Source organism: Muscardinus avellanarius (genome assembly GCF_963383645.1).
Source record: "Muscardinus avellanarius genome assembly, chromosome: 1".
In the NCBI taxonomy this organism is placed as follows: domain Eukaryota; kingdom Metazoa; phylum Chordata; class Mammalia; order Rodentia; family Gliridae; genus Muscardinus; species Muscardinus avellanarius.
In genome coordinates this window covers 65022228-65037999 of record NC_137786.1, presented here as the reverse complement: position 1 = coordinate 65037999, position 15772 = coordinate 65022228, and the positions used below count along the sequence as shown (strand labels likewise).

The 15772-nt window shown below is 35.5% G+C and overlaps 1 protein-coding gene across 2 annotated transcripts in view; it reads left to right on the top strand.

Annotated features, from left to right (window-relative positions):
- AP3B1 (adaptor related protein complex 3 subunit beta 1) overlaps nt 1–15772 on the top strand; it is a gene marked incomplete at its 3' end in the record, with an annotated part of 261404 nt that overhangs the window by 53166 nt on the left and 192466 nt on the right. For both annotated transcript variants that reach the window (XM_080711376.1, XM_080711377.1), the window contains exons 4-5: nt 13701–13796; nt 14916–15076. In XM_080711376.1, the coding sequence (XP_080567502.1) occupies nt 13701–13796; nt 14916–15076 (257 nt within the window). The remainder of the gene's footprint in view (nt 1–13700; nt 13797–14915; nt 15077–15772) is intronic.

Sequence of the window (15772 nt, the reverse complement as noted above, 5' to 3'; positions counted from 1 at the left end):
TAAATGCTGGTATTGCTACCATGCCTGGCTTGGTGTTTGTTAAACATTTAAGTTTTGTAAATTTCTGTCATAAAAATTATGAAATTTGCCGGGCGTGGTGGCGCACGCTTGTAATCCCCGCACTTGGGAGGCAGAGACAGGAGGATCACGCAGGTTCGAAGCCAGCGCGCATGCTGGCTTAGGAGACCCTGTTTCCAAATTAAAAAAAAAATAATAAAAATAGGTCTGAGAGTGTAGACCGGAGGTAGAAGGGTTTCCAGGAACCCCAGTACCACCAAAAACAAAACAAAACAAAACAAAAAATTATGAAATTTTTGGCCATTTTCTTCACTTTTTTTTTTGGTGGTACTGGGGTTTCTGGAAGCCCTTCTACCTCTGGGCTACACTCCCAGACCTATTTTATGCTTTTTTTAATTTTTGGAAACAGGGACTCTTAAGCCAGCATGGCTGGCTTCAAACCTGCGCCATCCTTCTGTCTCCGCCTCCCAAACGCAGGGATGACAAGTGTGTGCCACCACGCCCGGCTTTCTTCACATTTTTAAAAACTCATTCTGATTTTTCCTTCTGGGATTGAAATTAAATACATGATATATTATTTGATAATTAACTGTGTATGAAAATTTGTGGATTTTTGGTAAATTTTTTTGCGGGTTTAGGGAGGGAACCCAGGGGCATTTGACCTCTGAGCTACACCCCTTCCCTATTTTTTATTTTTTATTTTGAAACAGTGTCTCACTAAGTAGCAGAGGACCTCACTCTATAGCTGAGGCTGTCTGTGAACCATGATCCTCCTGTGTCACCCTCCCGAATGCTGGGATTACAAGCTTGTGCCACCACGCCTGGCCTGGTATCTTTTTTATGTTTATCACTTTGAGTAATTTTTACTCATCTACTTTAAGTTTATACTGTCATCTCTATTAAGTTTGTATTGTGAACATTTAAAAATTATATTTTTTCCGTATGTAGTTTTACTTTTTTTTTTATTGGTGAAATTTCCTTTTCTTTTAAACTTAATTGAGGATAAATATAATAGTTCCCAAATCCTTATTTGCTAATTCCAATACCTTGTTTATCTCAGGCTTGGATTCAGTTGTTTTATCATATGTAAATATGTCTTATTAGTTTTTCATGTGTTAGGTAATTTTGTATTATATTCTTGATATTAGGAATTTTAAATTATTGAGATTCTCAGTTTTTAAAATTTTTCCTCCACCAGTGGTATGTTTTTAGAAGGTAATTGTCAAGTTCTTAGACAGCCGCTGCAGTCTCGTGTCATACTTTTGTCTTTTCCTGAGCTGTTCTGAGTCTCTCATGTTGGTGTGGCTCAGGCGTCAGTGAGAAAGTAGAGACTCTTTTGGGATGACATCTCTTGCTCTCTTCTGCGATTCCCTGACTGTCTGCAGTGGCCATGGGTTTCCTAGGGTCAGTGTTTTTATTCCCTTGGCCAAAGACTGGTTAGTCCATCAGTCCTCTGCGTGTGCTTCATCCAGTGTCCACTTGGCCCCAGGTGGAAAGCCAGGGATGGGCAGGAGGGTTAGTTCTTTTGTTCTCTTTTTTATCTTCTTCGAGCACATCCTAGATCCTTATCAGAATTTGCTTGTTTCATTGCCAGGGACTTAGGTGCTTTGTTGTAATATGTGTAGGTTTTTCAGTTTTCTGTCGGATAGAATCTTACTCCAAAATTACTGGAAAAGTTCCATTTATCTCCCAAAAAGGTTTTAAAATGAGGGGGGAGGGGGAAGCATTTTACACGCTCCTTCCAGTTCACCATTTTTTCTGCCTTTATACCTTTGTGTAGGTCCAAATTTCATATTGGAATCATTCTCCTTATGACTTAAGAACTTTCTTAAGCATTTCTTGTTCTGTCAGTGAACAAATCCTCTTAGTTTTTGTTTTAAAAAGTTTTGTATCAATTTAAAAACACTTTTGCAGCCGGGCGTGGTGGCGCACGCTTGTAATCCCTGTAATCCCCATGCTTGGGAGGCTGAGACAGGAGGATCACGCAGGTTCGAAGCCAGCCTCAGCTGGCTTAAGAGACCCTGTTTCCAAATAAAATATAAAATAGGTCTGGGAGTGTAGCCCCGAGGTAGAAGGCCCCTAGGTTCCATCCCCAGTACCACCAAAAACAACAACAACAACAACAAAAATATCACTTTTGCTGGATACAGTCTTTTAGATTTAGTCTTTTTCTTGCCAATATTAAAAAAAAGTTTATATTTTTCTGGCCTACATAGTTTCTTTCTTTCTTTCTTTTTTTTTTTTTTCCTGTGGTACTGGGGATGGAACCCAAGGGCTTTCTACCCCCGGGATACACTCCCAGATTTTCCAAATAAAAAGGGTCTCACTAAGTTGCTGAGAGCCTCACTAAGTAGCTGAGGCTGATTTGGAACCTGTGTGATCCTCTTGTCTCAACTTCCCAAGTGCTGGGATTGCAAGCGTGCGCCACCACGCCCTGCTCACCTATATAGATTCTAATGACAAATCTCCTGTCATTCTTATCTATGTTTCTCTACCCATAATGTATCTTTTCCCCCTTGTTTAGTTTTAAGATTATTTCTTTGTCACTGGGTTTAAGAAATTTTGTTAAAATCTGCTTTGACATAATTTGCATCAGGTTTAATTTATTTCTTTGAGCTTTTTACATTTGAGGGTTTTTTGAGCTTCTTACATTTGACGGCTTAGAGTTTTCTTAAAACTTAGAAATATTTCAGACATTTCTTCATACATATACATATATATGTATATATACTATATCTATCTGTCTTTATATATAGAGATATATACAGTATTTTTTTTCCATTCCTGGGATTGAACCCAGGGGCATTCTATCGCCAAGTGCACACCTCTAGCCCTACTTATTATTCTAAACAGAGTCTCACTAAGTTGTGGAGAGTTTAACTAAGTAGCTGAGGCTGGCCATGAACTTACAGTCTTTCTGTCTCAACCTCCCAAGTACTGGGATTACAAGTGTGGGCCAACATGTCCTACTTCAAATATATATATATATATATATATATATATATATATATATATATATATATATATATATATATATATATTTGATCTCATTTCTTCTTTTAGGATTTAAGTAAACATATCAGAGTGGTTAATATTGTTCCACAGGACAATGATACTGTGTTACATTTTGTCTTGTCTCTCCATTCTTCACTTTGTTAATTCTTTAACTGTGGACTCAGTTTACTGATCTTTCCTTTTGCAGTATCTGTTGTTAATTCCTTCCAGTGCATTTTATGTTGTCAGATGTATATTTCACTTTCAGATATGCCATTGGGTCATTTTTATATCTTCCAATTCTCTCCTCAGCACAGTCATATTTTCCCCTCTCCTGTTGGAGATCGGAGCACATTTATAGCTGTTGAATTTCTGTTGCTTTTATCATTTCTGTCATTTTGAGTATTTTTAATAGAAAATACTTTTGATTTTATACAAATAGATTTGTCTCATTGTAATGATTCGTATTTTCCTATTTTAAATATCCCTAGTAAATTTTAATTGGATCTTGAATGTTATGAATTTTATGTTGATGATTTTTGAGTTTTGTTGTGTTCTTTTAAATTGGGTTTTGTGGTGGTACATGTTTGGGTGAAATTGATCCTTTCAAAGCATGCTTCTAAACTTTGAGTGTAGAAACACCTATAGTATGTACTAATTGATTCCCACTTCTTAGGCTCCTACTTGGTGATCCATGTATTTAGAAGACGTTTTGTTTTGTTTTTGTGACTAGTAAGAGTATATTACTAGCTTTCTGCAGTCTTTAGGACCTATTCCTTTCCAATGGGTTTCTCTTTTCCTCTGGCCTCAGGTAGTTTCATCTCACTCATGTGCAGGCCCAGCCTAAGACTTGATGGTACTCCTCTGCAGAATGCTTTTGGCTCTTTTAGTTGTGTATGTGTTCCTGTACTCTTGCTCGCACACTCGCTTGAGTGTGCTCTCGCCCCCCACCCTCTCTCCTCCTCTCCCCCTCCCCTCTCCCCCTCCCCCTCCCCCTTCCCCTCATCTCCCTCCCCAGTCTTTTTTCTTTTTCTTTTTTTTATAACAATTTTTTTATTGAACATAAATAGTATACATTTACACTATATTTGGTGCCCTCCCCCCCGCCCACATTTTCCCTCCCCCCCCCCACCAATGGTTGTCCAGGTTAACCATGTCTTATTCATAATTTTACACATGTTCAAGTGTAGACCCTTATTAATCAAGACCGGCCTTCCTCCTCTCCTATCTTACCATCCAAACTTAGCTAGTATTTCCCCTTCAATATCTGGAGCCCCTCTGGTATTCTTTGTGTTTCCTAGTTTGGGCATATTAGAGGAAACATATGTATCTTCTTCTTCTGTGCTTGGCTGATCTCACTTAACATAATGTTCTCCAGGGCTTTCCATCTTCTTTCAAATGATATAATTTTGTTCTTCTTTATGGCTGAATAGAATTCCATTGTGTGTATTTCCCATAGTTTTGCTATCCATTCATCTGTTGATGGTGATCTGGGTTGGTTCCATATTTTGGCTATTACAAATTGTGCTGCTATGAACATAGGTATGCATATGTTGCTGTAGTTCTCTGAATTCAACTCCTTTGGAAAGATAACCAGGAGTGGTATAGCTGGATCATATGGTGGATCTATTCCCACCTTTCTTAGGAATCTCCACACAGATCTCCATAGTGGTTGAACTAGTTTGCACTCCCACCAACAGTGTAAAAGAGTTCCTCTTTCCCCACATCCTCGCCAGCATTTGTTGTTATTTGATTTCTTTATGCTTGCTACTCTGACTGGGGTTAGATGGAATCTCAGTGTAGTTTTGATTTGCATCTCCCTGATGGCCAGTGATGAAGAACATCTTTTCATGTATCTATTAGCCCTTTGTATCTCTTCTTTTGTGAAGTGTCTATTTAGTTAATTTGCCCATTTCTTGATTGGGTTGTTTGTTTTGCTAGTTTAGAGTCTTTTGAGCTCTTTGTATACTCTGGATATTAGCCCTCTATCAGAATGGTGGCTGGTAAAGATCCTTTCCCATTCTGTAGACTTCCTCTTTAGGTTATTGAGTTTCCTTTGATGAGAAGAAACTTTTTAGTTTGATGTTATCCCACTTGTTTATTCTTGCTTTAATTTCCTGAGCTTTGGAGGTTTTGTTGAGAAAGTTACTGCCTGTGCCAATATGTTGTAGTGTTGAACCTATGCTTTCCTCTACTAGCTTCACAGTCTCAGGTCTAATTTCTAAGTCTTTGATCCATCTTGAGTTGATTCCTGTGTTTGGTGAGATATAGGGCTTTAGATTCATCTTTTTACAAATGGTTAGCCAGTTCTCCCAGCACCACTTGTTGAAAAGACTGTCTTTTCTCCAGCGTATGTGTTTGGCCCCTTTGTCAAAGATTAATTGACTAAAGATGTGTGGGTTTGTTTCTGTATCTTCTATTCTAATCCACTGGTCAGTATATCTGTTTTTGTGCCAGTACCATGCTGTTTTTACTACTATTGCTCTATAGTATAGTTTGAAGTCTGGGATTGTAATGCCTCCTGCGTGTTTCTTGTTATTGAGAATTGCTTTGGCTATTCTAGGTCTTTTCTTTCTCCATATGAAATTCATGATTGATTTTTCTAGGTCTCTGAAGAATGTCACTGGTATTTTAATGGGAATTGCATTGAACCTATAGATCAGTTTTGGCAGAACAGTTTTAGTTTAGATCAGTTTTCGCCCCCCCACCCTCTCTCCTCCCCTCCCCCTCCCCTCTCCCTCTCCCTCTCCCCCTCCCCCTCCCCCTCCCCCTTCCCCTCATCTCCCTCCCCAGTCTTTCTTTTTTCTTCCCTCCTTCTCTCTCATTCTGTCTTTGCAGATTCTGGCAGGCACTTTGATCTCTCAATCCTTAGTACAATAAGATTTTTAGGATCTGTTTGGTTTTCCTTCTTGCACTGTTGATCTGGAAATTACTTCCAGGTACTAGTGTGGTGTAATTGTAGGGCTCACCTTGATTTTTTTCTTTCTCAGAGTTCATAGTCTTGTGTTGCCTGTTATCTAACATTTGAAAACCATCATGCATGTGTGTGTTGGTATTCTGTTTAGTTAAAATAGAAGGGTGAAAAAGACCTTTGGTATTATTAGTTTTAAATTATAGCTTTATATAAACATTTGTAATTTTAAGTTCTTAAAATATACCTGGAATATGGATATTGACTACATGGAATGTTATCGATGAAATGAAAATACTTGCCTCAGTTTTTTTTACTTTCTATACAAAGTTTCAGTTTATGACTAGTAATGCTATTGAAAATTTCTCTTTAATATATATATCAGAGATCTATAGTACAATTTTATAAAATCTGATAGAATATAGCAATAAGTGAGACAACTATTATTAGCAGTTTTATAGTGAATGTTTAGATATTTTGTTTCTAAAAACAAGCCTTTTTCTAATGATGAAGTTGCTGAGGAACGTGACAATTAGAGTAAATAAAATAATCATGACCTGAGAATCACAGTAGAAACTTTTGTCCAAGAAGAACAATGAAAGATTAGTTGGGTCACTCTGCTGTTGTATAATACATTACTGTGGTTACAAAGACATAACTGATATGAAGTAGACTGTTAGTTGTTAATTTAACATGCTTCTAATCTTTTCCTGCTATGAAATAGATTACTAGTAAATAATCTGACATTTACATATTCAAAATCTGAAAAAATATGAAAGATATGTTATATTATATCCATTACACACATTTTTATATAAAGATGAACTATTTTTCCATTTTAGCTTTTCCATCAGAATAATTTATATTATCAGATTCTAAAGTTATATACATTCAACCCACATTAAAAGTATGTTTTAAAGTATAGTTCATTTTTCCATTAGATAGTAAATACTAATATATATTTCAGATAAGTAAATGTTGCTACCAGAATGGTCATGATAAATTCAGTTTAACTAACTCGAGTAAGCCATAATCAAATCATTTGTACCCTGTTGCCAATTCATGAACTAGATTAAGTTAATATTGAATTTAAATAACATGATAAATCAAATATATATATACATACATATAATATATACATATATTTATTTATTTATTCCTGGAAACCCTTCTACCTCCGGGCTACACTCCCAGACCCATATATGTCCCATATATATAATTTTTTTTTTAAATTTGGAAACAGGGTCTCCTAAGCCAGCGTGGCTGGCTTTAAACCTGCGCGATCCTCCTATCTCTGCCTCCCAAGCGCGGGGATTACAAGCATGTGCCACCACGCCCGGGTCTGTTTTTCCTTTTTTGATGGTACTAGTGATTGGACCCAGGAGTGCTCTATCACTGAGCTACACCCCCAACCCTTTTTATTTTCTATTTTAAGACAAGTTTTTGGTAGGTTGCCCAGGCTGGCCTTGAAATTGGGATGTTTCTGTTTTAGGCTCTCAAGAACTGAGATTATAGGCTTGTGTCACTTTTCTAGTTTAGTATTTATAATTTTATTTGTAATTAATTTAGGTATTTATTAAGCACTGTGTACTTGTTATCCTGTATAATTCTGAATCAATAATTTTGAACATCTTTCATTAATGTCTTATGGCTGTGCTGAACTTCTAACTTTGATATGTATATTAGTTTATGGTATAAGAAAGTCAAAATATCTAAAAAAATCAAGATTTAACTTAGAAAAAGAGTGAGGCATAGGTGAAGGTGGTCTTAGTGTCGTCAGGGATACAGTCTTGGAGCTGTAATAATGACCGCTAACATGTAAAAAATGCTCTCTGTGCTAGGTTGTTAGTGCTTTATGTACTTGAACTCCTTTTATCTTCACAAATAACCCTGTTAGCCTGGTTTTGTTATTTTCTGTATTTTACATATGAGACCAAGGTAGCAGAGAGGTTGATTGACCTGATGAAGTCAGAATGCAAAGCTGTGTGCCTGGCTTCAGTACCCATCGAGGAGACCATTACATTCAGTGCCATTCTTCCTATTTGATGGTTTCTTTCCCCCCCGCCCCCAACTTAATGTCTTTGATCCCTCACCAGCATCTGGTACTAGCTAATTTTTGGGAGGTATCTGTATTTAGTATATATTTTTAATATTTTAGATATGGATAGAAATGACTAAGTCTATGGAAAGTGGCAGTAAATCAACAGTTCTCTGAACTTGTAGTCTTGTAAACAGAAAATTCTGTACTAATTATTGCTCATTCAAAGCTATTTGTATTAATCAGGTAGTTAGCAGCAGGACCTTTTTTTTTCTATTTGTTCATTTCCCCCCTTTGAAATCAGATTGTTGTATGCTGCCTAATATTTGGGAACAAAAATACCAGTATAAATATAGTTATTGTTCTATTTGTTTTGAGTTTCTTTTGTTCTTTAAATAACTTGTTATTTTTTTGAAACAGGCTTAGTCATCTAATATTGTGTGAAAATTGACATAAGCTTCTTAAAATTTGTCTTCAGAGAATCGATTGGTGTTTCCTTTCTATCAAGTGCAAAATCTCATTTCTATAAGTACATGCTGTCTTAGGCACACAGGTGAGCTATAGTACGTCATCTGTCATTAGATGTCAAATGATACCAAGAGTGACCTAGTAAGCAATCAGTGCTTATAGTACAAAAATAATCAAAGGTTTAGTCAATAACTCATGAAGTTTGATGTACTAGTATTGATAAAGTAATTAAACAGATCTGCCTCTGTTCTTCCAGGCTGCTGGGGCTCTGCTGTGATTAGCTTTACAGCAAAGAGTGTTGTAACATTGAATGAAAGTAACTGATCAGAGAATGGTGTAGTCACGGAGCTTTAACTACTCCCATTTCTGGTCACAGAGTGGTTTCAGGGAAAGTAGGCTTTCTCTGCACACCTGCAGCCAGTCATTGCATAGGCCTCTTGTGGTCAATATTGATTGATTTTTATAACAGAACTAGAACAAATTTAGTGTTTTGCAACCTTCTGTGATTTAATATTGTTATGCTTTTTGCCATAACAGTCACAGAAATCCTTCTCCAATAGTGAGTAATTATAGAAATGCCTGCCAGCTCAGCTGTGGTTCTGAATGCTTCATTGTTGCCTTTATAAACTCCTAGATATATTCTGGAGTTCATAATACAGCTTTAAAGCTAGTTACTTGATAAATAAAGGTGTTGTTGAGAACTCACAAGGAGATCAGAACAGGGTGGACTCTTAACTCGTTCTTCTCTTAACACTTTCTAGAGAATTGTAGAGTGAAATCTGAATATAGTTGGTTAGGAGAAAGCATATCTTAAACATTTATTAAAAACAAAACAAAACAAGCAAAGACTTTGGAGACAGTCTTTCCAATACCTGTGGTCTTGACCTAGTATGATGTTGGACTTCTAGATTTTTCTATTGAGTTACTTAAAAACATTGATGGGAAATTAGAATCTAGAAGTAATATCTAATGGAAAACTCTTTAATTTCTTTTTAGCCTAACATTAGTCTGGGATGTGATTCATCTAATAATTATCAAGCTCTGCCAGGCAATATGATAGGTTCCGGTGTTAAACAGTTGAATGAGGAATTTTTTTGTAATTAAATAATTACACATTCATTTCAAAGTAGATTTGAGAAATTTCTTACTTATTTTATATTGATTTGATATATCAAAATTGCTAGTCAACAAACAAGTATTAATGGCTTTCTAGCACTGTTATATTCTTAGGAACTTTCAAATCTAGTTTGTGAGAAAGTTTTTATCTTTTTTAGAGAAGTAATTCTAAAACGGATCCTGAGTTTTTAAAGCTTATTTCTATTTAAGTATAATTCAAAATATTAGGTACAGTTTGGATCATTTGGTTTCTGTCTTAACTACTATCACCTAATTTTGGAACCTATATTTTGTAATATTGCTTGGAGATCACTTAAAATCATTTAAAAGAATAGTATTTTACACCGTCAGGGATAGGTTGACTTAAAAGATTGTTCATTCAGTTGATATTAGATTTTGTTGATTTCTTGAGTAGGTTTAAAAAGGTATGATATACGCCGGGCATGGTGGCGCACACTTGTAATCCCCGTGCTTGGGAGGCAGAGACAGGAGGATTGTGCAGGTTCGAAGCCAGCCTTGCTGGTTTAAGAGACCCTGTTTCCAAATAAAATATAAAAAATAGGTCTGGGAGTATAGCCCGGAGATAGAAGGGCTTCCAGGAACCCCAGTACCACCAAAAAAAAAAAAAAAAAAAAAAAAAGTATGATATATTGTGTTTCAGGTTATAGAAAAAACTGTCTTTTCCTTAGAATGTGGGAACTTAAAATACTACCAGTTTGAAAAAAATTAAAATGAAGGAATTAAAAGTATTTATTCTTCTTTATGGCTGAGTAAAATTCTGTTGTGTACATATCTCATAGTTGTGTAATCCATTCATCTGTTGGTGGACATCTTGGCTGGTTCCATAATTTGGCAATTGTGAATTGTGCAGCTATGAATATAGATACTCATGCATTAGCTTGATAGTTTGGTTTCCATTCTTTTGGGTAGATACCCAGAAGTGGTATTGCTGGGTCATATGGTAGGTTCATTCCCATTTTTCTGAGAATCCTCCATACTGTTTTCCAAAGTGATTGCACTAATTTGCATTCCCACCAACAATGTATTAGAGTTCCTGCTTCTCCACACCCTTGCTAACATTTGTTGTTATTTGTATTTTTAATGATTGCCATTCCAATTGGAGTTAGGAGAAATCTCTGGGTAGTTTTGATTTACATCTCTTAATTGCTAATGATGTTGAACATTTTTTCATATGTTTACTGGCCATTGAATTTCTTTTGTGAAGTGCCTGTTTAGTTCACTTGCCCATTTTTTGATTGGGGTATTTGTTTTCTTAGTGTTGAGTTTCTTGAGTTCTCTGTATATTCTAGATATTAGCCCTCTATTGGAGAAATAGTTGGCAAAAATTTTCTCCTATGTTCAGAACCATTGGTGAGGTTTTTGATAGTTTCCTTTGCTGTTATGTCATTTGTGAGAACATGGATGGAACGGGAGAATATTATGTCAAGTGAGATTAGTCAGTCACAAAAAGAAAGCGTATGCTCTCCCTAACATGCAGAAGCTAGGGAGAAAAAGGGCCATAGGAGGAACTCTAGACGAGAAGTCACAGATGAGCAAATAAGGCAACCTAATTGAGAGGGATGGGAGGGGAAAGAGAAATTCCCTAATGTTTATGAAGTACATTCATAAACATATCTAAGTCTGTCAGTAAGCCAGACATGGGAAGGAGGGAGGGGAAAATGGGGTGGAAATTGGGGAAGGGCTGAATAAATGATATTTGCATGTATGCCTCTACCATCTTGAATTCTATTAATATGTGACTACAATGCACCAATAAAAATATTAAATATTTTTAAAAATCAGAGAAAATACTTTTGTGTTGAAAGACACTGGAAAGATAAGATTCACCCTAGTGAAATGTCTTTATTGTTTTATCTGAGCACAAATTCATTAATATTCCTAGTAAAATTAAATGATAGAAAAAAACTGTAAAGGTGACAGGAACTGGTTAATTCTGTTTCAGAGATAGTCACTGTTAACTCTTTGTCATAAAAATGTCTCAGCGTTCATGCTTGCTTGGTTTGGAACCTAGCTTTTACTTTTAATAAATGTGATATCTTGGTCAGGTTACCTAATCTCTCTGTACTTCAGTTTCCTCATCTGTAAAACAAAACAATAATATGTATTTTTTTGAGTTGTGAAGATGAAATGAGTTAATCTAAGTGAAACATTTCAAACAATTAGTATTGATACAGATATTTGTTATTGATACCATATTATGCCCTAAGTCATTTATATACCATTTAAAAGTTGCTGCAATTGAAATTCATCTAAATATCTGATGGTAACTTAAAATGGAAAGGTTTTTTCCCCTTGTTCCTTCCTTTGTGGTCCACAGAGTAATGGTACATCTTTAAAACATTAGTGTATCTTACATTGAAAGTATACAGCATGCATCTATTTTTAATATAAAAATGAGACCATACAGTACATACCATATTACATTTGATATATTTTTAAAGCCAATTCCAGATTTATTGTGTATGGTAGCTATGTAGTATAGTGTTACATGGATGTATTATAATTTATTTTACTGTTTATATATTGTCAATTTATTGTCTAATTTGTGTTTTTGTTGGAGATTTTAATAAGTGGAATGTGTGATGATAACTGGAATGGAGTTTAGGATAAAAAGTGCAAGTTATATTTGGGGAATGTTTCTGCTTCATTAGAATGGAGTCTTGGGACAGATATAAACTGTATTGAGCACTAGGTTAAGGACTTTAGAGTTATTAGAAATAAGTTTTTTTAGTTACCTCTATAATCTTGTCTGTATAATACAGACAAATAGATTGACATCAAGTAAGTGGTTGTGTTTAGCATTTCTTTAGTAATTATGAGGATATAGAAATTATGCGCATGTGTTTTCAGTTTTGTTTTTGAAATTGTGAAGAGCAGTAAAATCGGTTGGACTATAAAATGAAGGTCTGAAGTTATCTTAAAGCACATAAGGAGTGTAAATTCCAGTTTTGAAAAATTTCTGTAAATAAATGTACAGGGTTGTGGTTCACTGAAGAAAAGAAAAAAAAAAAAAGAAATACCACAAGGATAGTTGCTCAATTTGATTGCATAACATCTGTGAGGCCCTGGATTAATGCGCCAGACCACAAAGAAAGAAAAAGGAGAGCAAAAATGGGGAAAGGGAAAGAGAGGGCGAGGGAGATAGAGGGGGAGAAGGAGAGACAGAGACAGAGACAGAGACAGAGAGAGAGAGAGGGAGAGAGAGAAACTGGGATGTGAAGAAAGACGATAGCAGTTTCTTTAATTGAAATTAGTTAATATGACATAAAATATGATTAAGCTTTTGTATAAAATATGTATAGCTTTTGTTTGCCAATATCAATTCCAAGCTATTTTCAGCTATTTCCCCTCATTTCTTAAATTCTTTGAATATTCTACTAGATGTGAACTATCTTACTTTTATATGTGTACTGTGCCAATACATAGGAAAAGTAACCATGAAGTAGTATCTGAAGATATTTGGGAAGGAAGATACACTTAAAAGTCATGTTAGCAGGAAGCAATTGATGCATTTTAATTCAAATTATAATTTTCATTTATTTTTCTGTTCACAGTTTTGTTATAAACTTAGCAATTAAATTGCTTTTAAGAAGACTGTTTTAGAACACATGTCCAGTCTTTTTGGAATTTTTATTACATTGGTATTATTGCCACACATTATCCTTACTGAGCTGAGACTGTCACGTGATATATATTAGAATGTGACCATTACCATAAAAAGAGTCGGGACTCTAGCATCATTTGCTAGATGAGAAAATATAAGCTCCCATATCAGACAGGTAGGAGACAGGGTCTAAGTACTTGTTTCTGTCTTTGATTTTGAAATGTTTTTGTAAGTCAGTTAATATTTTAATATCATTGTATGCTCAGGGATTTATAAAATTCCTTTTGAGAGGAAGGGACACCTTGATAGGATTTGTTATGGATTTGAATTAAAATTAAAATGCTTTTTCACAAGCTCTTTTTGGTTGCTATCTATCTATTATCCTGCAAAATACTATCCCTACTTTAAAATCTAAACTATGTCCTGGCTCAGTTATTTACTTGGAGAAGATTCAGAATGTATTTTGTTATAGAAATATTGAGTTTTAAATTTTCACCCTGGCTAGGAGTAATTTTTTCTTTTTTAAATAGATCAAGAAGTTGGTGTATGTTTACCTTGTCCGCTATGCTGAAGAACAGCAGGATCTGGCACTCTTGTCCATAAGCACTTTTCAGCGAGCTCTGAAGGTAAATGATGGAGTGAGCAGGCAAATAGCTACAAGGTTTCTGCACAGTGGAAGGTGTGTCATTTGAAGAAGTGGAGCAATAATCCACTAAATAGCACCGTAGTGTCTCGAAAGAGTTAAAAGGCCTCCCATAGTGCCTATTCAATACCCTTAGAAAATATAACCAAGTGGAGCTTTGCCATGTAAGTTGCAGCTACTCTATGTTTATGTTCAATATAATTATTATCATACATCAAAGAACTGTTTATCCTTATACCAACTCGTTGTTGAAAGTGTGCAAAGAATGGGAGGGATATTCTACCTCTGAACTACACCCCTAGCCCATTCTATTTTTTATTTTGAAATGATCTTGCTGAGTTGCTAAGAGTCTTGCTAAGTTGCAGAGGCTTTGATCCTCCTGCTTCACCCTCCCAAGTACTTGCAGATGTGTGCCATCCCGTCTGGCAACACAGGCATTTTTAAAGATAAACCATGACCTAGAATATTTTTTTTTGAAAGTAAAAAATCTCCAGCACATTTAATAATAAACAATCAGCTAGAATTATAATCATTACCTTTTTTCAAAACATTGTTCAGAGAAATAAACATTTACTTACTTCTTTATTCCTTACCCATTTATATATATATATTGGTTGTTCATTTTATTTTTTATTTTTATTTATTTTTTTGGTGGTACTAGGGTTCCTGGAAGCCCTTCTACCTCTGGGCTACACTCCCAGACCTATTTTATACTTTTTTTATTTTTGGAAACAGGGTCTCTTAAACCAGCGCGGCTGGCTTCGAACCTGTGCTGTCCTCTTGTCTCCGTCTCCCAAGCGCGGGAATTACAAGCGTGCGCCACCATGCCCGGCTATGTTTATATTTTTATTTGGAAATAGGGTTCTCTTAAGCCAGCAAGGCTGGCTTCGAACCAGCGTGATCCTCCTGTTTCCACCTCCGATGTGTGGGGATCACAAGTGTGCGCCACCACGCCTGGCTTGGTTGTTCATTTTAAATTGAGTAGTTTTATTTTGCTATTGTTATATTTAGTAAGTGTATAGACACCTATTAACTATGTCATTAAAGATGTTTTTGAAAAATTATAAACTTTGCAATTTTGATGAATACTTTTTATTTTTAGGACCCAAACCAACTAATTCGTGCAAGTGCTTTGAGAGTTCTATCAAGTATCAGAGTGCCAATTATTGTACCTATCATGATGCTTGCCATTAAGGAAGCTTCAGCTGACTTATCACCATATGTTAGGAAGAATGCAGCCCATGCAATACAGAAATTGTACAGGTAGGTCCTTTGTTAATAGTACCAATGTTGCACTGGGTATTACAAACCACAGAAATTAATTATATTAGCTCTTACAGCTAGATTGTCCTAACACTAAGTAAATTAAGTAACTTCTTTCTCTCCTGCAAACATTCTTGGGACATTTTTAATTCTGTTTTGGCTATAGAGACCCCATGCAAATTTTTACTTGTGAACCCATTAGAGCCTATGATAATTTATATAGATTTTGTTACTTCAAATAATTAAAACTTGAATTCTCATTTATATAGCTTGTCACATCTACACATATGTATTTATGTATAGAAAATTGAGGTTTTTTTTCTGTTACTATAGAGTAAAATTTTAAGCGTTTCAACCTTGCAACTCACTTATCTTTTTTTTTGCCATTCTTCCATCTTTGTTCTTGCTGCTCCCTTTCTGAAGTCTAGTTCTTTTCCAGGGCTGATTATTAAATAATGTTTTTAGAATGTAGTGGTTTGTAAATATAGTGCCACACCATACTTGTATGATATATTTGCAAACATATAATGCCTTGACCTCTTTCTATTTTTACAGGTGCATTGTAGTCACACATCTTAATGCGGTATAAGTTGGTAGAGACATACATGCACACATCCCTTCCCTGTGTCCCATACCACCCTGAACATACCCAGTCTCATTTGGTCTCAGATGCCTTGATCTTTGAAAACGTAGTCT